Source organism: Mauremys reevesii, linkage group 18, assembly GCF_016161935.1.
Source record: "Mauremys reevesii isolate NIE-2019 linkage group 18, ASM1616193v1, whole genome shotgun sequence".
In the NCBI taxonomy this organism is placed as follows: Eukaryota; Metazoa; Chordata; order Testudines; family Geoemydidae; genus Mauremys; species Mauremys reevesii.
Genome location: NC_052640.1, coordinates 29,005,802 through 29,030,073, shown reverse-complemented (window position 1 = coordinate 29,030,073; position 24,272 = coordinate 29,005,802). Strand labels below are relative to the sequence as shown.

Genomic DNA, 24,272 nt, shown 5'->3' with positions numbered 1-24,272 from the left:
CAGAGGGTTGGAGTGCAGGGGGGTGAGGGCTGTGGGGTGGGGCCAGGGATGAGGGGTTCAGCAGGGGGCTCAGCGCTAGGGCAGAGGGTTGGGGTGCAGGGGAGTGAAGACTGTGGGTGGGGCCAGGGATGAGGGGTTCAGGAGGGGGCTCAGGGCTGGCACAGAGGGTTGGGGTGCAGGGGGGTGCGGGCTCTGGGTGGGGCCAGGGATGAGGGGTTCAGGAGGGGGGGTGGTGAGGGCTGGAGGGTGGGGCCTGGGTTGTGGGGTTCCGGCGGGGGCTCTGGGCTGGCACAGAGGGTTGGGGTGCAGGGGGGTGCGGGCTCTGGGGTGGGGCTGAGAATGAGGGGTTTGAGGTGCAGTGGGGCTCCCTGGGGCTACCGTGGGGAGCGAAGTCTCCCCCAGCTCTCTCTCCCCACAGCAGCACCTGGGCTGAGGGTGAGAGGCGCATCTCCCCAGCCGTGGCAGGTCCGGGCTCAACTGGGTCACAGCAGGTCTGGGGCCAGGCCGGGGTGCCTGTCCTATGGCTGCAGCAGGTTCGGGGCCAGGCTGGGGCCGGGCCGGGGGAGGGGTGCCGCAGCAGGTCCGGGGATTGGGAAGAGGCATCTCTCCCCGCCGGAGCCCTGTGCGGTGCTTAATAGGCAGCTGTGCAGCTTAGCGGGAACTTAGCTGCCCTGATCCACCAGCCCCCTTCAGCCAGCGTAACCCTGGGCGTGAGAGAGGAGAGGGAAGGGGAGAGACAGACAGACAGCACAGTGGGGTGAGGGGAAGTGCGCCTGGTCTGCAGGCACCTGCAGAGCGAAGGTGTGTGGGGATCCACTGGGGCTCTGGCTGGGAGCACACGTTGATGTTCTGCGTGAGCAGTCGGAGGAAGCGGCGCTGACCAGGTTCTCGTTGTGCCCCCAGGGAGTGTGCAGCCTGCCAAAGGGGAAGCCAGTGATGAAGATGAGGAGACAGAGTATTTTGATGCCATGGAGGATGCACCAGCTTTTATCACAGTAACCGCAGACCCCAAACATCACAGGTATGAAGCAGCCCCTGTGCAGAGCAGGCCCAAAGCCCACCGCACGAATAGGAAGAGTGGGGAGGAGGCACTTAGTCTGCTTCTCACTAACAACGTAGAGGCAGCACCCTCTGGGTTTGCATTAATGACACCCCCCCCCCCCGCCCCTGCAGGTGGGTCGGCTGTGCAGGCAGGCAGCCAGAGAGGCATGTTTCAAACATCAGTGCTGGCGAATGGCCTAGAGAGTGGAGCCCTCTACCCCTGGCAGGGCAGAGTGCCCTCAGACAGAGCCACCAGGGCCCCCCTCCCTGGACTGAAGGGACAGCCTCTGGCTGGCTCTCACCTCTCCTCTGGGGCTGCTCAGGGCCATTGGCAATGATGTTTTTGCAGTGTGGACTCTGTCCACTAGAAACTGGACTGAGACCCGCCAACCCGCTGCACGTGGGGCAAAGAGCCGTGATCAGGAGGGAACAGCGTGGGCTGGATTTGAAACAGCGACAGAGGTGAATGGCTCCCTATCCCAACGGCCTGGTCTGTCCCCCGGAGGCCTGATTAGGAATGGGGGATTTACCAGCTGTGAGGACAAGTTCTAACTCAGTAACAGGCCCCGATGCTCCAAGTCATGAGGCTCCCAACTGCCAGGGAGTTCAATGGAGCTTAGGAGTCTAACTGCCTGTGAGGATCTGGGCTGGAGTCCACGGCCCAGGGGAGCTTTCAGAAGTCAGAGATCCCAGGCCAGAGAGCACTGGGGACAGAGGTCAGCAGCTGCCATGGCTCCTGGGGCTCTGGGGGAAACAGCTGCTCAGCACAGCAGCACCCGCTAGGCTGGGCCTGTGTCACTAGAGCCAGTGCATGGCAAGTGTAACGCGCTGCCGTCCTCACTGGGCAGCACTGCACACCCACTGCCCTGGTGGCAACGAGCGCACGAGACAAAGGGGAACGGGGAATCCCTGAGGACAAGCAAGGCCTGTTTGGGGACCGGTTCCCAGGCAGGGGCAGGAACGGGAGATGCATTGTGCCCTCTCCCTCCTTCTCAAGAGCCACAGGGCCCGGGCGCAGCCTGTCCCCCCTTTGACGGCCGTGCTCCTCTGCTCCGGCATCCTGGGCGTTTCCGCGGCGCACCTGGCATGGAATGACTAGCAGCCAAGTACTTCGCTCTGTCAGAGGCAGGCGGCCCAGGCAGGTATATGTAAGGGCTTCCCATCCCTTACTGTGAACCAGCAATAAACTCTTTTCATTCGCTAGAGAATGGGGGGTGGGGCACAGAAGGAGTGAGGTGCTGGCAGGTCCCCGACCCTCCCCTGCAGCTAGTGCCTACGTGACACACTGGCCTACAGGTTTCCCGGCTCTGCCTCCCCAGAGCAGCACCTTAGTCTAGTCCTGAGATGGAACGACGGAAAAGAGTTTATTGCACCGACCACAGAGCAGGCAGCTCCCCACCCAGCCGCCCTCCACCTGCTGTGCAGGGGAGGGGGAAGCCGCCAGCCCACCCCTCAGGCACTAGGGTCCCAGCATGCTGCTCACAGACTCCCTGGAGTCTGGTTTGCAAACAGGGAGGAGGCCCTATTTATCCAGGAGCCCAGACTCCTCCCACTTTCCCAGCCTGCTCTGCGGGGACTGCAGTGCCCAGCTTGCCTTGGGAGGCCTGTGTTTCCTGTAGGGAAGACTGGGAGGAAACGGCTTCTCCTGTATTCTAATGCTTTGGCCCAGGTGAGTTCTTCCAGGGAACCCTCCCTAGTCTGGACCTCCCAGCCTTGCAGAGCAGCCCCCCAAGCCAGGGTACCGAAGAGGGTGGGAATTAGGGTGCTGCTGGACCCCAGCATAACAAGGGGGTGACCTCGCCCATCACCTGCAGCCCTGTCGTGGGGCCTGCAAGCAGAGTGCCAATGTATGCCCCTAGCACCACTTCCTTCCCACGGCAGCGGGGGTCCTGGTGGGCAGGGGGACCCCACTGTAGCTGGACACAGCACCACTGCCGCCTGGTAAGGAATTCACCTGCCCGGGGGCTCTTCCAGAGTCACCTGGCGCTGTCTGCCGCTCCCTGCTTCCCTTTAAAGGGACGTCCGCAGCCAGGGAAGGTTAGGCCGAGCAGCCTCTCCCAGTGGCCTGGTCCCCCATAGGTAGGGGGATGGGGAGTTTCTGAAGGGCCAGAGGACACTTGTGGGGGCAGGGATTGCTCAGGCCCACTGAAATCCAGGCCTCTTGATTGGGTGCCTAACTACAGACGTGGGGCAGTCTGCTTTGGCCCTCCCCGTGGCTTGGTGGGTGGTGCTCGCTGCGAATCAGAAGTAGAGCCGCTGCTGGCCCAGTGGACTCTGACGACCCGGGCTCATTCTCTGCTCTGCTACAGACGCCCCATGGGAGCTTGGGAAAGTCACTTCGCCTCTCTGGGCCCCAGTTCCTATCCAGCTGTGGAGATAGTCTCACAGACCTCCTGGCAGGGCTGGGCTTAAATCCATTACAGACTGTGAGGGGCTCTGAGCCTTTGGTGTGGGGGCCGCAGACATACCTACGATGGAGCCAGTAGCAAGAACTTAGGTTGCCTGATCTCCCCAGACCTGAGCTTTAACCACTAGACTGTGCTTCCTACCTAATCAAACCATGGAGGCCCCAGAGCTTGAGGAGGGCACAGTGATGTCTCTTGGTGAGAGACCTGCCAGCACCAGGAAATGTCTCCCACGTAGCTCTATTTACATTAAAGAGGCGGACTGTTGCAAAGCTGGGTCCAAGTGTGATTTGCAAACCAGTCTGGCTTCGGTTTCGGAGGGCCTGGTGACGAGACTAGGCGCAGTGGATTGTAGACCTGGGAATCGGGATCTTTAAAGGCTTGGAAGTGAGTTTTAGAAAGATCCTTTCCAGCAGTGGCTGTTTGCAGCCTGGTGTGCACTCACTGGCTTCGTAGCAAGAATGAAAAGAGAGAAGAACCTCCGGCATGTTTGCCTGCTAAGCTCCACCCACTGCAGCCCCTTTGCAATGTCCTGTGGGTTAAACCAGGCCCCAGCATGGCCAGAGCAGCCATTCCTGTTCTGTTCTGTGCCTGCTTGCGCCCGTGCCCACTGCCTCTGTCTTCCCTGCAGGCGTTCTGGCAGTAACCTGAGCGGGGCCAGCGAGGGGCACCCTGAGGACTGGAACCTGGAGGACAATGTGAGTGCATCGGGCAGATGGAGCTGGTGGAAAGTAGACCAGCTAGACTGTTCTCAGTGGTGGCAGGTGACAGAACAAGGAGCAATGGTCTCAAGTTGCAGTGGGGGAGGTCTAGGTTGGAGATTAGGAAACACTATTTCACTAGTAGGGTGGTGAAGCACTGGAATGGGTTACCTAGGGAGGTGGTGGAATCTCCTGCCTTAGAGGTTTTTAAGGTCAGGCTTGACAAAGCCCTGGCTGGGATGATTTAGTTGGGGTTGGTCCTGCTTGGAGCAGGGGGTTGGACTTGATACCTCCTGAGGTCCCTTCCAACCCTGAGATTCTGTGATTCTATGAATGATCTGGGGGGAGGGGGAGGCTCACAGGGCAGCAGAATGGGCCATAACGGGGGAGATGGGAACTGAAGTCTCAGTTACAATATTCCAAGTGTGTCTGTTCAGCAGGGTGTAAGTGGGAGCAGAGGGGAGAATAAGATGGATCAGCTCCCCCCAGCACTCACCCCACTTCACTCAGAATCAGCCGTAGTTCTGGTGATACCCCTCAGCCCCAAAGAGTCTTTTCCCTTCCCCCACCACTGCCAGGGGGCTGAGTACGGCTACCCGACCATTTCGGCCTACATGTGGTCCTGCCTTTACCTCCAGTGTCGCCTGAGCCTTTCTTGTGAGGACGTGCCCTGGCGACCCGGAAGGCCAGCCCAGAGCACGCACACGCTAAGCAGCACCGGTACTGCTGTCAAGCAGATTTCTGCCCAGCCCAACAGGCCTTTCCTGAGAACAAGCTCAGACAAACAAGCAAAGCCGCCTGCTGGGGGACGTTCTGGGTCTGAGCTGCACATCCCCTGCATGGGGAAAGGCCAGATCCCAGGAGTGATACCCCAAGAGCTGACTGTCGCCAGCAGCCAGGTTTCCATGGTTGGTTAGGTTGCAAACTCCCTGATTGCAGAAAACCGAACATCCTTGCGCTGCCCCCTTTCCGACCCCTGCCCCCGTGATCTCACTCCTGCCCCGCCCCTTCTCTGAGGCTTCACCCCTGCTCGCTCCATCCCCCCTCCCCCACCCTCGCTCATTTTCACTGGGCTGGGGCAGGGGGTTGGGGGTGTGTAGGGGGTGAGGGCTCTGACTGGGAGTGTGGGCTCCAGCGTGGGGCCAGAAATGAGGGGTTCAGGGTATGGGAGGGGGCTCCGGGCTGGGGCAGGGGGGTGCAGGGTGCAGGCTCTGGGAGGGAGTTGGGGTGCAAGAGGGGGCTCAGGGCTGTGCGGGTGGGGATGCAGGACCTGGGAGGGAGTTGGGGTGCAGGAGGGGTCTCAGGGTGGGGTAGAAGTTCGGGGTGCAGTGCAGGCTCCAGGTGGTGCTTACCTGAGGCGGCTCCCAGAAGCGTCAACATGTCCTCTGGCTCCTAGGCATGGTGGCGGCCAGTGCAGCTCTGCGCATTGCCCTAGCCAGTGCTCGGGCGGGGGCAGTGCACGGAGCCTCCCTGGCTGCCCCTGCACCTAGGGGCCGCAGCGACATGTCACCGCTTCCGGGAGCCGCGCAGAGCCAGGGCAGGCAGGGAGCCTGCCTTAGCCCCGCTGCGCCGCCGCCCGGACTTTTAATGGCCAGATCAGCAGTGCTGACCAGAGCCGCCAGGGTCCCTTCTCGACTGGGCGTTCCGGTCGGAAATCAGACGCCTGGCAGCCCTACGGTTGGTTGATCTGGCTCTTTGCTGCTTCCCCAGGTCTTTGAGAGCGCAAATCAAACTGGCGACAAGGAATCAATGTGCAAAGACGTCCTGCCGAAGAAGAGGAGACGAACGCGCATTCCAGACAAACCCAACTACAGCCTTAACCTCTGGAGCATAATGAAAAACTGCATTGGCAAAGAACTGTCCAAGATCCCTATGCCTGTACGTGAGTGTTTCCCCGCTCTTGCCTGCGCCGCGCCTGATGTGAACGCTGCCTCCTGTCCGTTTTTTGGTTAGACATATGTGAAAGGGCCTGATCCTGGGAGGTGACAAGCTGGGGGTACTGGGTACCTGCCAGGATCAGGCCCCAAATGAGGGAATTGGCGGTGCATTCTGGGTCCGGCTGGGTGCACCAGGAAGTGCATTCTGGGTAGGGCTGAGTTCAGCAGCTAAGGCACCATGAAAGGAGCAGAACTGTGTTTTCTCTGTTCCTGTTAGAGAAGGAGGTAACAGAAGCTGCGGAGACCTGGCTGAAGGCAGCAGAGCTGCAGCTGCACACGAGCCTTGAGCAGAGTCTGGCTTTTGCATTATTGGCCAGTTTAATCGGAAAAGAAATGGAATTATTCCCTGTGTGTTTCCAGTGCTTACATCACTGTTGCCCTCCACAAGCCTGTCTGAGGGCAACCGCCACTGCTGGGGACCCGTCAGCGGAGCCAATTTGCATCGCTAATTGTTTTTGGTGATTGGCTCTTGTGACTGTTACAAAAAAGAGGATTCAAGCAAGTCAGCTGTGCCGTGCAGTCTGATCCCATCAGCCCCCCCCCCCTGCCTGCCTCCTTTGCAGGAGTTAGGAGCAGCAGAGGGATTACGTCCTGTTGGTAGGTGTTCTGGTTTGAATGGATTGGCGCATGTGGGTGATGAGGGACAGGCAAGGAGACTGCCCTGCCTGTAAACTGGGTTTCTGGGATCCCCTGCACCAGCCGGGACTCATGGGTTCGCTCCTCACCTTCTGAAGGATACAGCAGAGGGGTTACAGTGAAAGCAGAGCTTGCCCCAGTGCGTAGCATTGGGGGAGGAGGGCAGTCACTGACACCAAATGCTCTATGAAAGAACCTTCTGTGATAATGGAAAGTATCCAGTGACCTGGCTTGATCTCCCACCTCTACGTGGAGCCCTGTTCTCTTCCCAGCCAGGAGGCTCTGGCCACAGGCAGTGCTCTCTGGCTTCTGGCATGGATTCTGGCGTTTTCGGCACTGACAACGGTGCCAACATCCCCCTGTTTGGTTCCCATGTCCCCTGTACTGTCGGGAGGGTCTGAAGTTACTTACTCCTGTTGACTGAAGACTGGGGTGTCTCCTGTTCATCACGGCAAAGAGGATTTGTTTACATCCATCTGCTTTCGGGTCCCCTTCTCAAAGCACTTTTCTCCGTAGAAAAGGAAAGCAGAGTCCTGTCTTGACAGTAAAGTTTCTAGTTCCTAGTGTGAACCAGGAAACCTCTTTGTGGAGTCCGCAGCTGCATTGCCGGTGAATTGTCCTGGCTGGGGGAGAAGAATTGCTTAGGTCTGGGCAGGTGACACTGGGATTCATGCTTTAGAGAACTCTCTGAACCACTGAGCAAAGCTCCCAGGGGCCGTGGCCTGCTGAGGGGCATTCCCTAGCTCATTAGCTGCGGTTCTGCTTTGCTAGCACAGGAGAATCTGTTTTTTCTATCCCTGGGTCAGAGAGCAGCTTCTCCTTCCTGTGGAATAGCAGGTTGTCTAGTCGTGCAAGCGGCTGCTGTGGGAGCAATTCACAGGAGGGGCCTCCATCGTTGGGTTCAGACCCCTGCAGCATGTGCTCCCTATGGACTGCTAGTTGGTGAGCCTGCTGCAGGAGCAGGCAGCCCTGGAAAGGGTCAATTTAAGGGGCTATTGCAGAATATTAGTAAGAAGTGAACTTTGAACTTGCATCGGATAATCATTCGCTGCGAATTGTTTGCTCAGCCCTGGCCTGGAGTCTGTGGAAGGAGAACTGGGCGGCAGGTTTAAAACAAATACAAGGAAGTTCTTCTTCACACAGCGCACAGTCAATCTGTGGAACTCCTTGCCTGAGGGGTGAAGGCTAGGACTATAACAGGGTTTAAAAGAGAACTGGATAAATTCATGGAGGTTAAGTCCATAAATGGCAATTAGCCAGGATGGGTAAGGAATGGTGTCCCTATCCTCTGTTTGTCAGAGGGTGGAGATGGATGGCAGGAGAGAGATCACTTGATCATTGCCTGTTAGGTTCACTCCCTCTGGGGCACCTGGCATTGGCCACTGTCGGTGACAGGATACTGGGCTAGATGGACCTTTGGTCTCATAGACTTTAAGGTCAGAAGGGACCATTATGATCATCTAGTCTGACCTCCTGCACAATGCAGGCCACAGAATCTCACCCACCCACTCCTGTAACAAACCCCTAACCTATGTCTGAGTTATTGGAGCCCTCAAATTGTGGTTAGAAGACCTCAAGCTGCAGAGACTCCTCCAGCAAATGACCCGTGCCCCACGCTACAGAGGAAGGCGAAAAACCCCCAGGTCCTCTGCCAATCTGCCCAAGGGGAAAATTCCTTCCTGACCCCAGATATGGCGATCAGCTAAACCCTGAGCATGTGGGCAAGACTCACCAGCCAACACCCAGGAAAGAATTCGCTGTAGTAACTCAGATCCCATCCCAGCTAACATCCCATCACAGATCACTGGGCATACTTACCTGCTAATAATCAAAGATCAGTTGCCAAATGAATTGCCAAAATTAGGCTATCCCATCATACCATCCCCTCAGGCCACTGGTCTGACCCAGTACAGCCATTCCTATGTTCTTATTTAATGGGAACAGGGGCTGGGGCTGCCTACTCCCAGTGTATCCAATAGGCCCATCTGCATGTCAGTCAGGAGAAGAGGGTGGAAGTTCCTACATGTGCTGTAGCCTAGGGATGTTCAGGGAAAGGTGATTTGAGCCCAGCCTGGAATAATTCCCTTCCTCCTGGTTCTGGGTCCAATCCTGACAACTTGATTTCTGCAGCCCCAGCCCCAAGAGTCACACAGACAATTGAACTGTAACTGACAACACACACAGACCACAGTCACAATTAAAAGGGCAACACCCCCCGCCCCGCAAGTATCTGGCGAGAGGGCCGAGCTGAGCCCTCCCCAAGGCACTCGGGGGTTCTAAACGGAATCTTTCTTTGCACTAGCAGAGTTGTCGGTGTCTGATGGGGGGAGACATTGGTTGAGGAAGATGATCTAAGGGGAAGCAAGTGCCAGACCCCTGGAGCAGCAACAGAAAGCAGCTGTGACCTGCCCTCCTGTCCCACCATGGTGGAGCCAGGAAGACATGGCTGCTGTCATAGCGTGGATAGCTGTCTCGGCTGAGGCGCAGTGAGGAGACCCAACTAGACTGACTTGCCATATGGCGGCTGCTGCTCCCAGGCAGGAGTCAGGCACTTGCTTCCCTGAGAAGGTGAATTGCATGCAGAGGCTAAGCAGGAGGTTCTCTCCGCACTTGCATCATTGCCTCATTGCCCACTTGCATTGCTGTCTGCGGGATGGGGGGGCGAGGTTGGGGAGCACAGGTTCCTGGCTGCTGTCTGAGCTGCAGGTACCAGCCTAGGTGGGCCAATGGCTCTGATTCAGTGCAACAGCTCTGAAGTAACAAGATAACAATTCTCTCCATTTCCCCATTCATCTCCAGGCACCCCTGGCATCAGGTGTGTAAATAGACCCCAGCCTGACTCCAGACCACAATATCCTCAGTGCAGTAGGTTCTTCCTGCTGGGCCCTGGCATAGGGACCTGCGGGATGCTCTTAAACACCCTGCTGAGCAGTGCCCGTGGGAGACACCAGGCTTTGGAGACTGGTGCTGACCCAGATAAAATCCTGCCCTTAGTGAAGCCCAGGAACCCATCCCCAAACTGCATCAGAAAAGGCGCTTTGCAGAGGAAAACCGCCTTGTACAGGTGACTGATTCTGCATCTCCTGTTGGCCGTCCCTGTAAGCACCATTCCTGGGACACGACCGGGGTGCAGCTCCATTTGAAGATTGAGCACTGCCAGGCTCAGGAGCGTTCCCATGGCAGCTGGAGAGTTCCAGCAGCGAGTGTAGGTTATCGGGACACTGTCAGGACGGAACTAACCCGGGAGCCATTGTTCCAGTCAGGAGAGAGTTTGCACTGTAGCCATATAGCCAGAGTCCGGCTCTTACAGAACTCACTGACTCCTGCCCCCAGGGTCAGAAGGAAAAGGGGCCTGTTATGGCAGCTTGTGCAGTTTGTTGGGAAAACAACACCTGTTATCCTTCCTGGGGGCTGTGTCCTTGTGTGGTCCAACAGCCTGCGTGGCAGGAAGTGGTGGATCTCCATCGCTTTCCCGCAGTGTTCCCCAGCAGTCCTGGGCAGCCCATTAGACTCTTCTGCAAGATCAATTTCAGGGGAAAGTTTGAAGTGTACAGGAATGTGCCTAGACCTAATGGAATTGTGCAAAAATACCAGCAGCTGCTGCGTCTGCAGTTCAGAGCAATTTATACCTTTCCTGTCAATCAGAACATCCCGGGAGTTACTAATGCAGTCAGGAATGTGAGAACAATACACTCTGCCTGCCCCAATAACGTCATCTGTCAGCCTGTGGGAATTAATTACAAGAAACCGCAATGGGACAAATTAATCCAGACAGCTTCCCAAAGTTGCTGTCCCCAGTAAACTGTACAATAACCCCTGTGCTGTAAACAAACCGATGGGACCTAACAGTGACCACAGCTGCCTGTCGTCTCCCTCCATCAATGCACTCAGCATCCTCAGCCCAAAGACCTAGTTCTGCGAGGCACTGAGCTCCCATTTGAAGTCTGGGGAGGGCTGCCCCAGTTACGTTCATTTGAGATATTTACTCTGAGAACAATAAACTCTTGGGAAAGGCTGCAAGGGCCCGTTAGCAATTGTAAAGGGCAATTTAAAGCCTGGATCTGTGATGCACTTGCTTCAAGTGCAATACAAATCAGCAGGAAGTTGCAATGGACTGATCTGGGTGCTGTGCATTATCCCTGGTCTACACTAAAGGGTTAGGTCGAATTTAGCCGCGTTAGGTCGATTTTAAAATGAATGCGTCCACACAACCAACCCCATTCCATCGACTTAAAGAGCTCTTAAAATCGACTTCCGTACTCCTCCCCTGATGAGGGGAGTAGCGCTAAAATCGACCTTGTTGGGTCAAATTTGGGGTAGTGAGGACGCAAATTGATGGTACTGACCTCCAGGAGCTATCCCAGAGTGCTCCAATGTGACCGCTCTGGACAGCACTTTGAATTCCGATGCACTAGCCAGGTACACAGGAGAAGCCCTGGGAACTCTTGAATTTCATTTCCTGTTTGGTCAGCGTGGCAAACTCAGCAGCACAGGTACCCAATGCCGTCCCCTAAGAATCATAGAGCTTAGAATGTTTCTACGCTCCCCCTATCATCTCCGTCCCTGAGGTTATCACAGATTAGAAGGCGAAAAAAACCACACTCACGATGACGTTTTCCGAGCTCATGCAGTCCTCCCGCACTGATAGGGCACAGCTTAATGCATGGAGGCATTCAGTGGCAGAAGCCAGGAAAGAATTAAATGAGCACGAAGAGTGGAGGCAGGACGTAATCCTGAGGCTAATGGGGGAGCAAATGAACATGATGACACGTCTGTTGAGGGAGCAAACAGACATGATGACGCATCTGTTGGAGCTGCAGGAAAGCCAAGAGCACAGACCCCTGCTGCATCCACTGTATAACCGCCTCCCCACCTCCCCATGTTCCACAGCCTCCTCACCCAGACGCCCAAGAACGCGGGGGGGAGGCTCCGGGCACCCAGCCACCCCACTCCAGAGGATGGCCCAAGCAACAGAAGGCTGTCATTCAAACAGTTTGATTTTTAATGTGGCTACAATAAGCCATGTCCTTGTCCTTCCCTCCTCCCCCACTCCACCCGGGCTACCTTGTCCGTTGTCTCTTTTTTTTTTTTTTAATTAATAAAGAAAGAATACATGGTTTCCAAACAATAGTTACTTTATTTTGAAGGGGAGAGGGTGGTTGGCTTACAGGAAATTAAAATCAACAAAGGGGGCGGGTTTACCTCAAGGAGAAACACACACAACTGTCACACCAAAGCCTGGCCAGTCATGAAACTGGTTTTCAAAGCCTCTCTGATGTGCAGCACGCCTTGCTGTCCTCTTCTAATCGCCCTGGTGTCTGGCTGCTCAAAATCGGACGCCAGGCAATTTGCCTCAACCTCCCACCCCGCCATAAACATCTCCCCCTCACTCTCACAGATATTATGGAGCACACAGCAAGCAGCAATAGCAATGGGAATGTTGGTTGCGCTGAGGTCTGACCTAGTCAGCAAACAGCGCCAGCGCGCTTTTAAACATTCAAAGGCACATTCTACCCCCATTCTGCACTTGCTCAGCCTATAGTTGAACTGCTCCTTACTACTGTCCAGGCTTCATGAGCCATGGGAGCAAGGGGTAGGCTGGGGTAGGTGCGACCGTGCGGTGCTGCCAGCTGGGAGAGCAGCCTGAGGCAGAAGCCTCCAGTTCGCATGATATTCCAGGCAGGACAGAATCTCCATGAGACGAAACTTCAAGAGGAGAATGACCTGAAGTCTCTGGCTCCCATTCGGTGCTCTAAGAGGAGGATAGCCATGTCTGTCCAGGTGCCCCTGATCGACCTCACCGAGGTCTGCCAGGAGCACCCAAGAGGCATACGACGGCTATCAGTCCTTGCACCGTCTGCCACAAAGGCAAGGAGCTGCTGTTATGAGCAATGCAGTACCGCGTCTGCCAGCAGCACCCAGGAGATGTACGGTGACGGTGAGCTGAGCAGGCCCCATGCTTTCCGTGGTATGGCATCTGCACGGGTAACCCAGGAAGAAAGGTGCAAAATGATTGTCTGCTGTTGCTTTCATGGAGGGAGGGAGGGGGGCCTGATGACATGTACCCATCAGGCATTGGGGGCTTAACCCAGAATTCCAATGGGCAGCGGAGACTGCGGGAACTGTGGTATAACTACCCATAGTGCACCTCTCTGTAAGTCAATGCTAGCCACGGTAGTGAGGACGCACTCCGCCGACTTCATGCGCTTAGTGTGGACATTCTCAATCGACTGTATAAAATCGACTTCTATAAAATCGACCTAATTTCATAGTGTAGACATACCCTTAGTGTCAGAGTCCTTTGCCATTCCCAAGTTAATAGTGTCAAGATAGTGAATGTGGGAAAAAATTCTTAATGTCTTAGATACACTTCAGAATATTTCCCAGGCTGGTTCTTCTGTTCCCTTATGCACACCAGTGGCAGATACAAGGAGCTTACTAGATCGTCCATTCCATAGAGCGTTTTTCCTCCCTAAGTCTCCCTAAATGACATGAGATATTTGAAACCTTTCTGTGCAATTGAACAGGTCCCTGCTGATTTTCATTGTGAGTCGATATCTCTGCAGTCTCAAAATGGAATGTGCAATAAATCAGCTTTGGGAGTTTTGCATTTTTGGTGGATTAAACTTTATTCATCAGTGGGACAATTTTTGATCTCCCATTGAAAGAGCCCTGTTGATGGAGCAGCTGTTGGGTTGGTTCTGGTACTGTGTGTTTGAATGGATCGGTTTGCCTGATTTTTCTTCAGCGATTTCTCTCGAGGTGGTAGTGCTTTGCCTATTTTGTAAATGCTGTGTTGTAAATGTTCAAGGAAACCAACCCTTTCTGCATAGCTGATTAACTCTTCCTTTAGCTCTCCACCACTTCAAAGTTTTGAGGATGCTCTATTGCCTATATGCTAAATCTTAGAGGGACACTGACCAGATTTTGAGAAGTGTGTACATAGAAACATAACTGGGGGGGGGGGAACAGTTTTCCCATCTCATGAGAATTTTTGAAATTTCAAACATTTTTCCCATCCCAAATCAGGACAAAAAGTCAAATCTTCTCTAATGGACCATCTGACTGATTTGGGTCAATTGAAACTTTCGATTTTGACCACTCTTCTTTTTTTTCCCCCCTTTTCACTATAAATGAAGTTAAATTTTTAAATGAAAAATTATTCTGAACAACCCCCCCAAACTTTTTGTTTAGAAAACGTTGACACAGGACAGCTTAACAATGTCAATATGTTTTTCAAGTCAAAACTGACCCTTTCCCATTAACAGTTTCAGTGAATTGGCTTTTTTTCTTTCTGTGAAAAAACATTTAGTCGAATTCCTGACCAGCTGTAATAGTGCAGTGTAGTTGTAGATGTGTCAGTACCAGGATAGTAGAGAGATAAGAGTGACCCGAAAAAGAGCTCTGTGTGGCTTGAAAGCTTGTGTCTCTCACCAGCAAAAGTTGGTCCAGTAAAAGATATTACCTTGCCCACCTTGTCTCAGCTGTAATTATAACATTCCTTCAGCTTGGACAATGAAAACAGTCTGAGCGGTTTCTCTTTTGCTTTTAGTTAGTTTCATGTTCTGATTCTTATGCACTAGCCCAGCGCTAACACTGCAGTGCACACTTTACTTAAATATAAGCTGTTGGGTTTTTTTTTTATCGGAATCCCTTTTTAAAGCTTCATGGTAACACTTCTTTTGGTCTTAGGTTTTCTTGAAGCTGTTTTTTTTTCCAACATCTACTTTCAGGGGTGGACTTGCTCTGACAGTGTTGCTTTAAGAAAGAGGCCCTACGATCAAATCTCTACAAATAACGATTCCAGAATATTTCGCTGTGTGCTGGTGCTTGCATTTAGCAAGAGCATCGTCCTTCCAGTTTAGTGGGATAAGCAAAAGAAGGAATGATTCTAGCTGCTGTGCTGCAGCTGGAGTGGAGAGAGCTCTGGAGCCGGAGGAGGTGCTGGGCTGAGGATTTAATTGTTGGTTATTTATAGAAGCAGGGAGATGGAGGGGGGTCTCATGTCACTGATCTTTAACCAACCAAACTCTCAATCCCACATTTAAATTTTGACAAGATGGAGATGAGGCACAAACTTGAATTGACAGCATAGAGCCAAACACATTAATTTTCAACTAAATGAAACAGACATACAGACAGCATAAATTATAACAGCAACCCCAGTAATTAGCTCTGCAACAAAAAGTTAGGTGTGTACGTGTAGTCTCCCCTCTCCCTGGTGCTGCTGCAGGATGTCCAGCCGCGATCCCTTCTGCAGCATGGCATCAGGCATGGGCTCCAGCTCTGCTAGCGATCAAGCATGTGAAGTGAGAAGAGCGAGTGTGGAATTATTCAGGTTACCTGCAGAGGCAGAAGAGTCATTATCCCGGCCTCAGCCCTGTGGTGAGACACCTGCACTCTGCTAGCTGCCACCATTGGGTCTGTGATGAATGATGCAAGTAGGATGGAAACAGAGCACGCAGCAGCAGCAGCAGCGTTTCCCTGCTCCCAGCCCCACCGTTACAGTAAGCAGATCTCTGACTCGCCCTTGTACCTCTTCCCTTTTGATGGCTCTGTTCACTGTGTCTCGCACCTGAGATCTAGGCAGGGCAGAAAGCCCAGCTTAATCTCTGCCAGTATCTGGAATTCAGGGATGTCCGATCTCCACACCATTGTTATTTAAATCTTCTTGGAGAGAGTCCTTTCAAGGCTATGGCTGTCTGCACTATCTCAAAGCTCTCTATTTTCTAGGCTGAAGATCTGCCCCAGTTCCAGCCGTCGGTGCAGCTACACAAGTGCAAACCTGCCGTGCAGGCGGGCAAGCCCCTATTGCACCCAGGCAGCTTAGCTCTAGCTAGAAACCAGGGCAAGCCGCAGAGGTGCCAATCATGGCGTAGAGCAGGGTTCTCAACGGGGGGTCCACAGACTGTGTCTAAGGGGTCCACGAAAGACTTAGACTGAAAACTGACTGAACAGAATGCAACTCTGTGTACAGACCATCGATTTCCAATGGGATCCGCACCTCATTCGAAATTTCCAAAGGGCTCCGCCAATGAAAAAAGGTTGAAAAGCATAGGCATAGAGCATCCTTGCCTGGGTGTGCTAGGAATTGCATTGATGCAGCTCCGCGGGTGGCAGTAATAGGAGCAAACGTGCAGTGCAGACAGTGCCCTGGAGAGGGATTCTTGCCCGCCGTTGGACAGGTCAGGTCAGTTCGCTTCTAGCTCTGCACTAGGTAGGCTTGGTACCTGGCTTTTCAAGCTGCCTTACTTTTAAAACCTGGACCATGTTCTCTGTCAGCCGCCTGGCATCACGTCCCCTCTCCCCTGGCTCCAGCCGGTGGACCCTCTGGAGTGTGCAGTCACACACCAGAACGAACGGGGAATTGGAGCGCTGCTTCCCTCCGATTTCGGGTGGCCCAGGAAGCAGCTGTTTTCCCCCTGGCTATTCATAAAGCTGCAGGCCGAGCTGGGCTGGTGGCCTGTGCTGAGTGAGTCTGACAATGGCTGGAGGCCCCAGTCTATGGTTCGTGCTGACGCTTGGAGCGGCGCTGAGCGAGAGGGGCCTGCCCTCGGCCGGGAAGAGGCTCCCTGAGGATGGGTTGGAAGTAGAAGATAGGCGGTGGTGGAGGATACCAGGCTCTGTTCTGCACAGAGTATGTTCCCTTTGCTGAAACGTTTCACGTCGGAGGATTGGTGTTGGTATTGACACAGATCATTTCAGCTGAGTGCTCTGAAGAGGGGATGTTTTAGTGGTCTCCGTGCTCCTGGCAGGTGCAGGATTGCCTGGCCCTGAAGAGTGAATTCCCCTGTTCTCCCCTCAGAGACAGACGCACACTTCCCTGCTAATGTGCCTCGGCCCAGACCTGGGGGGACGCCCCCTATGAGCCAGAGGGGAGTCGGGTCTCAGGCCCATTGACTCGGTGACTCTCTTCTGAGCCCGGTTTGGCCTGGGTGACTGGTGCCAGCTCTAGCTCTCGAGGTGAAGGTGTGTCGGGGCGCGCGACACAGGATGCAGCTGGGAGCTGTCAGTCCGTGCTGGTCTCCAGGTCCCAGGTCCCGGTGTTCCCAGCTCATCCTGGCCACGCTAGCCGAAGCCCCCAGCCCCGGTGATGTGATGCAGAGCGTAGGAGCCAGGCATGAACCGCCCTCTTCACCTTAATACTAGAGTTAAACCGAGAGGGCAGCGTGGGCAGCTGGCTGTGTGAGCAGATCCAGCCCCCCCTTGGCAGGCACCTCCCCCTTCACTCCCCCCCACCTGGCAGCAGTCCCCGCCCGCCTGGTCATTCCTTGGTCACGCTGTCACGTTGTTTTAAATGAGGTTTCCTGCAGCTCCCACCTGGAGGGGGGTGGGAAAATCCAGGCTAAGGAGGGGAACAGACTGTAGAGCGAAGCACAAGGAGGGGAGCTGGGGTTGCAGTGACTCTGTTTGCTCTGGCGCATTAGAGTTTTCCCTTCCTCTCCAGATCTCCGTTCAGGACACAGTCACCTCGGAGAGGCTGAGGGCTCAGCAGTGGAAGCCAGGGGGTCCGAGGTTACCATGGAAGTTAGGTGTGGGGGAGAGCAGTGTGTATGGGGCCGGCTGTGCAGTGCGACACCGGGGGAACGCGGCTAGACCATACTCTCTACATGGAGATCACTGACTGCCAGTGTCTTTGCCGGAAGCCCATTGCTCACCCATTAGTGCACATGTCTAACTCTCTATTCCCCCCGCCTGCATTAGGTAAACTTCAATGAGCCGCTTTCCATGCTGCAGCGGCTGACCGAGGACCTGGAATACCACGAGCTGCTGGACAAAGCCGTGAAGTGCGAGAGCTCCACCGAGCAGATGTGTTTCGTTGCTGCATTTTCAGTGTCTTCCTACTCGACGACTGTGCACCGCACTGCGAAGCCGTTCAACCCCCTGCTGGGGGAAACCTACGAACTCGACCGGCTAGATGAGCTCGGCTTCCGATCGCTCTGCGAGCAGGTATGGGCACGGCTGTGGGGAAGGGGCTCTGCATTTCAGCCTTTCAGGAGCACTGTCGCATTCTTGGGAGAGCGATTCCCTGGGGCTCCCCCATTCCACACTGGTCCTGCTTCCATTGCAGTCAGTGGGCCCAGCAGTGGATCCTACACAAGTAACTCTTTCAGAAGGCAGAAGCAAAACATGCATTCCCCAGGGTAACAGGGTGGAAATGATGAGGAGACCGGGGGTGGGGGGAGAGGGGGGAGCTGGGAGCCTCTCCCAACATATCAAATCTAGAATGAAACCATCGCAGTTTTAACTAGCTGGACATAGGGACCAAATTGCCAGCCCTGGGTCTGGGATGAGCTTGCACATGGAGCTTTGCAGCTAAATTCTCCACAGATGTGTTGTCTCTGTCGACAGTCGTGCTTAATCTGTAGGTTTTGTGTTTCCATTGTGGAGGGGAGTGCTCCAGATTGTTCAGAACCTAATGTCAAGATACGTTCAGTTCAATCAGGTTCGGAGCGATAGTTCCCATATGTAGAACGGAAAATGCATGAGACCCCCACTGTATAAACCTGGCTGCGACTCCACCCTCTGCTCCCAGGGTCTGACGGGAGCTGCCATTGGCTCCCTTAGGAGCAGGCATAGGGCTGGTCACAGGGATCTGCAGGGGACAGAACTGGATACCCGGGGGAAGTCAAGGAGGAGGCTTGTGCAGTGACACCCTCAGGAGGCTAAAGGGAGCCCAGGAGTTTCCCTGGCACCACCAGCTGGGCTTCCAAAGGCTGCCCAGCCGAGCTGTTGGGCAGGTGGGAGTGTGATGTTCAGTAATGCCCACAGGGTGCCTGGATGTGGGGAAGGGAGCGGGAGGATGGTGACAGATCATCGTGAAAGCCAGGGAGCATTTGGGGGAAGGCCAGGAGCTCAGCTTTGGCCATGCGAAGCTTGAGTGAGCAGCGAGACACCCAAGAGGGAGGTGTCAGCCAGACAGGCCAGGAAGCGGGATTGGATGGAGGGTGACAGATCAGGTGTGCTGAGCCAATCAGGCTAGAGATGGTAATTGGAGTGCGAGAGCATGAGGTCACTCAGGAAGAGGGTGTAAAGCGAAGAAGAGGAGGACAAGGTCAGGCCCTGTGGGACCCCCGGGGCGTGGGAGAGAGGAGGAGAAGGACCCACCAGGAGAGATGCTGAAGCAGCAGGAGAGGATGGACTGAATGGGACGCACTTTGTTAATTGAAACTGAAAGAAGAAAGAAGAACACACCTTGTGGAGCCAGAATTGTCCAGGATGACAGGAAATGAAGAAAACAGCAAGGAGATGGTCATCCCCTGGAATCTTGGCTAGAAGGTCACTGTCCCCCAGGCAGGGAGGGTCTCTCGTTTCTCTCCTTGAGGTCCCCGAGGTGCCAGCCGCACGGTGCCAAAGCCAGTCTTGTGAGAGTCCTGCTGTAATTGTCTGTGCCGGGATGGGCGGCGATCATGTGACTCACACAAACGTGCCCTGTGGCAGGATCGATGACTCGGTCAGGGGTGGCCACTGTGGGAAGTGATGTTGATTCCATTGGGTAGTAAAAAGCCATGGCAAGGAATGGCCTCCTGTGAGAGACGAGAGCGAAGCACGGGAGTCCTCAAACACCCCTTCCCCTCTGCATTCATTCAGCATCAAGGGAGCGCGGCCCCAGAATGCTTAGGGGCTCAGTCACCTAGTGGGTTCATGTTCCAGCTGTGTAGCTCTTGAGCCCTGTATTCCAGTCCTAACTGGCTACAGGCCAGCAATAAAACAGGCCAGATGGTGTCACGGCAGCGATTAGCCCATCGGCCTCCAGGACGGGGTTTCATCTGTGACGTTTGAGCAGAATGGGAAATAGCAGGGAGGGCGAAACACTGCTACCGTTGAACTATTAGCATAAACTGCTGCCTTTGAAACGTCACGGAGAGGCGTGTTTAACAAGTCGGTTCCTCTCTGCTCCGAGTGTCTCTGCAGAGCCGGATGGGGCTCGGTAGCTTTCTTTGTCTTTGTCTTGGAATGAAAAGGTTTCATTGCAGGGCCCTAACACAACGAAGATCCTCGAGCTTCCCAGTGTATCCAAAGCTTGCCTGGCAAGCAGAAGGTCTTAATTAAAACCTGGTGAGCTTAATTAGTCGAGATCTGTAAAGAAAATTGACTCATGACAAGCGACTATTCAATACTTTGGGCTGCTCCATCCCATCCTCCTGGTGGATAGATTTACAGGGCCATTTATTTCCCTTCCCCCATATGTAGACAGTGATGTTGACATGGTGATTTATGTTATCCAGATGGTTTAATTGCCATCTTGGAAATCGAGGTCCCAGGGAGCAAGAGAGTTTGATCTTTGTCTAGATCAGGGGTCGGCAACCTTTCAGAAGTGCTGTGCCGAATCTTCATGTATTCACTCTAATTTAAGGTTTCGCGTGCCAGTAACACATCTTAACGTTTTTAGAAGGTCTCTTTCTATAATTCTATAATATAGAACTAAACTCTTGTTGTATGTAAAGTAAATAAGGTTTTTAAAATGTTTAAGAAACTTCATTTAAAATTAAATTAAAATGCAGAGGCCCCCGGACTGGTGGCCAGGACCTGGGCAGTGTGAGTGCCACTGACAATCAGCTCGTGTGCCGAAGGCGGCACCGGTGCCATAGGTTGCCTACCCCTGGTCTAGATCATTGTTTCTCAAATGCAGCCACTATGGTTGCATGTGATCACCAGCGGACTGTTTTTTGCAGCCACGACAGCCTCCAAAGCATGTGCGGAGATTTGGGGGGGGAAGCAGCGGCCCCTCCCTGCAGCACCCAGCTGTTGCTCCTGAATAGCTGTTATCAAGAGTAGCGAGATGCGCTGCCTTGGTGTTTGCCCTGGCGCCCCCAGCAGGGATCGGCGCCCTGCACTGCACCACCTCCTCGGAGCTCTGGGCAGCACCTCTGGAGGCAGGTGGGGCTGGTGTGCGCGGTGCCAGAGTTGGCTCTTGTCAGTGGAGGCGGCTGCAGCGTTTGGTCACCGGGGCTCTCCCCCGACAGCTCCATCCTGGCTGGAGCCCGGGGAGCCTGGAACTCTGCAGGCGGCTGGTGAGTTCCCAACCCACCTTCCCTGGAGCAGGCTCTCGATGAAGGGCTGAGGGAGGCAGGGACAGAGAGACAGGATTTGTCAGAGCAGCCACCAGCAGGAACCCCTGGTCTAGATTATGAAACCCTGAACAAAACACAAGTATCTGTATGTGAAACACAGCCCATCCCCCCGCAAAGGCAGGACACGGCTCCCTGATTGACGTCTCTGATATGACACCAACCCTGGCAGTCTTCTGGAGCTAATACTCTGGTATTATACTCTTGCTTCCTTCTACACTAGAAATTTCCCCTTAGGATTTAAACTGGTGTTGATGTCAAAATGTTTCTGACCCGCCTTTGCAATGCAGTGTGAGAAGCAGCAGGCCAGCGGCTGGTGCTGCATGGCGAAAGCATTGTGTGTTACATCAAGGGGAACAGTGTAGCACCCCTCTCTCCTTGACAGATGACCCCTAGGTAGAGCCCTGTTGGCTTGCCTGGTCTCACTTACAGCGGAAACTCCAGTGGGGTTTGCTTGGACTGAAACAGTGTAAAGGACTCGGGGCGAGTCTGCCGGGAGCTGAGCATTCAGGAGAAGTGCAGGGTTAGCCACCGCTGTGTGGGGAGCAGGTGGGGACAGGAGAGGGGGCCGAGTGCATGCATGTGGAGTGAAAATGTTACGGTGTATCCCCAAATCCTACATTTAGAGCCCCTGTGAACGGAGAGCCATACTCCTCCGTCTATTGCTAGGGTCTGCTGGGTCAGAGCCTGGAGAACCCCAGCCTCTAGGGACTGGCCCTCCCCAGCTCACAAATAGCAAGGTCAGAGCCCAGCTCTTTGACAGTGTCAGCTATGGGCAGCTTAATGTGCGTAGTGAAATGCAGCTTGGAAATGGGTAGCTTTTTGCTTCTCCGTATTGCCTGGGTGGCCAGAGTGGCACAGGCATGCCCCTGTTCGGGTGATCTGCGGTTCCAGCAGGGGTGGACTCTGCAGTGCGAAACGGACAGGCGCAGACATCTTAGAATAGAATCATAGAATCTCAGGGTTGGAAGGGACCTCAGGAGGTATCTAGTCCAACCCCCTGCTCAAAGCAGGACCAAACCCAACTAAATCATCCCAGCCAGGGCTTTGTCAAGCCTGACCTTAAAAACCTCTAGGGAAGGAGATTCCATCAATTGCCTAGATAACCCATTCCAGTGCTTCACCACCCTACTAGTGAAAAAGTTTTTCCTAATGTCCAACCTAAACCTCCCCCACTGCAACTTGAGACCATTACTCCTTGTTCTGTCATCTGCCACCACTGAGAACAGTCTAGATCCATCCTCTTTGGAACCCCCTTTCAGGTAGTTGAAAGCAGCTATCAAATCTCCCCTCATCTTGTGTGACTCAGTCTGGAGTTGAAATAACTTTGCTGTTGGTTACACTGAATGTTTTGCTGTTTGTGCCCCTAACGAGGGGCTCTTATAAAGCTGGGAATGGGGCTTGATTGGTTCTTGGGGCAGTTCTCCGCCCCCACTGGGGATGGTTACCACAGACCATCTGCAGGAGACAATGTGCATGGATGGTGGATACAGGAGGCCAGAGGGTTGGGGAAATGCTGGGAACGCTGTGATGTTCTTTGCGTGATTGTCCACTCTGGGTGCACCTGTGCCCCATGCACACAAGATTGGGTTCGTTTTGGCCAGCAGTGCCTGTTGGGGCCACACCGACACCATAGATGTCCTTGTGTGTCCTCCCCCAGGGCAGAGTGGGCCTGACCGCCCCTCAGGTCCTTCTTCCTGCCGGTGGCAGTGAGATGGAACCCCTGTGGTGCCACCTGCCTCCTTGGGCCGGGGAAGGTAAGTCGTAGTCTGAGTTAGTTCATATCGTCCGTTAGATAGTTACTGTCTGCTTGCGTAATGTATCTCTCAGTGGTTCATAGAGTCACAGAATATCAGGGTTGGAAGGGACCTCAGGAGGTATCTAGTCCAACCCCCTGCTCAAAGCAGGACCAATCCCCAGACAGATTTTTGCCCCAGATCCCTAAGTGGCCTCCTCAAGGATTGAACTCACAACCCTCAGTTTAGCAGGCCAATGCGCAAACCACTGAGCCATCCCTCCCCCAGGCCCCATAGAGTGGCTAAATCTCCAGGGTCCAAACCTGCCCTTGTTTGAAGCTTCAGTGCCCATTAACACCAGGCCTAGAAGCAGGACATGTCCCCGAGAGATGCCCCAGGCGTCGCTCTATCTCCAAGAGCACTCCGAAAGCTAGGGCTTCCACTGGTCCCCTACACGGAGCGGATGCTGGAGAGCAAGCCAGTCCTGGAGGATGCCAGCACATTGCTAGCGTTCCGCAGCTCCTGCACGCTGGCTGGAGGGTGGCATCTGGGATGTACCGGAAGGGCCGGGTCTCTCGCTGCTGCCGGCGCCATGCCTCCCGGTAGCCCCCCAGACTGCCCTGGACCCAGAGCTGTCCTGTCCATAGGACGGATCAGGGCAACCAGCCCAGACCCCGCACTTTGGGGGGCTCTGCGCTTCATAGGGACGTGGGGTCCAGGACGACCTGGGGGGTTAGTGAGGAACCTGGCACCAGCAGCAGCAAGCGACCTGGACCCGGCCTGCTCTACTCCACTCCCTCCCTGCCCCCATTCCACCCCTTCCCACAAGCCCCTGCTCCACCTCTTTTTGGCTTTCACCACCTCCAACAAGCAATGCCGGGAGCTGGCAGGGCGGGGAGGGCTGGGGCTGGGTTGCTTGCTGCTGCCAGCACCAGGCCCCCTGCTAACTCCCCAGGCTGCCCTGGACCCCGCGTCCCCCGGAAGCATGGGGCCCCCCAAACCATGGGGCCCGGGGGGTGGCCTCTCTCTGTCCTATGGACATTCTGGGCACCACCAAAAATTATACAAACCTGGTTCCCATGCCGCTGGGAGGTGTTGGTGTAGAGAAGGCTGGTGCGTGTGACAGGAGGTGTTCAAAGACTCCAGAAGCCAGTGAAAGAAGTGTCTGCCCTGCTGGCTGCTTCACATGCAGCATCTCTTCATACTAAGTCCATGCCCGCCCCACCCCACAGCTGCTGGCCAGGATTCTCCCATGATGCACTTGAACATCCCAGAAAGGAAGTATCTTGAAATGGCTTCACCTGAGGAGCCTGTCAGTGAAGAACAAATCAAACGGGGCGTCTGCATAATTCTCCTCAGAAACCTTCCAGTACATCCCAGATGCCACCCTCCAGCCAGCGTGCAGGAGCCGCGGAACGCCAGCAACACGCTGGCATCCTCCAGGACTGGCTTGCTGTCCAGCATCCGCTCCGTGGAGGGGACCAGGGTGAAGCCCCCATTCTGCTAGGAGCCGAATGGACCAGTGAGTTAACCAGCCTGCTGGAGAGTGGACTTCAAAACTACCCGTCACAACGAGAATGAGCTTTGATATCTTGCACCCTTATCCGTTCAGAACATTTGTTCTCATCACAACAACACCAACCCAGAGAGACAGGGCAGGCGGGGCTGCAGGTCAGAGCTGAGGTTCATCAGCAGAGCTGTGGCGGGAAAGCCTCCGGACTGGAACAACAGGGAATGCTGTGCT

At 54.6% G+C, this 24,272-nt stretch overlaps 1 protein-coding gene across 9 annotated transcripts in view; it reads left to right on the top strand.

The window, feature by feature from the left end:
• LOC120386069 (oxysterol-binding protein 2-like) overlaps positions 1-24,272 on the top strand; it is a 354,730-nt gene that overhangs the window by 308,443 nt on the left and 22,015 nt on the right. For 8 of the 9 annotated variants that reach the window (XM_039504882.1, XM_039504883.1, XM_039504886.1 and 5 more), the window contains 4 exons: positions 904-1,021; positions 4,078-4,144; positions 5,858-6,025; positions 17,425-17,670. In XM_039504882.1, coding sequence (XP_039360816.1) covers positions 904-1,021; positions 4,078-4,144; positions 5,858-6,025; positions 17,425-17,670 — 599 coding nt within the window. Of the gene's footprint in view, positions 1-903; positions 1,022-2,581; positions 2,711-4,077; positions 4,145-5,857; positions 6,026-17,424; positions 17,671-24,272 lie in introns of those variants that run through there. The other variant, XM_039504891.1, reaches the window with a different exon arrangement.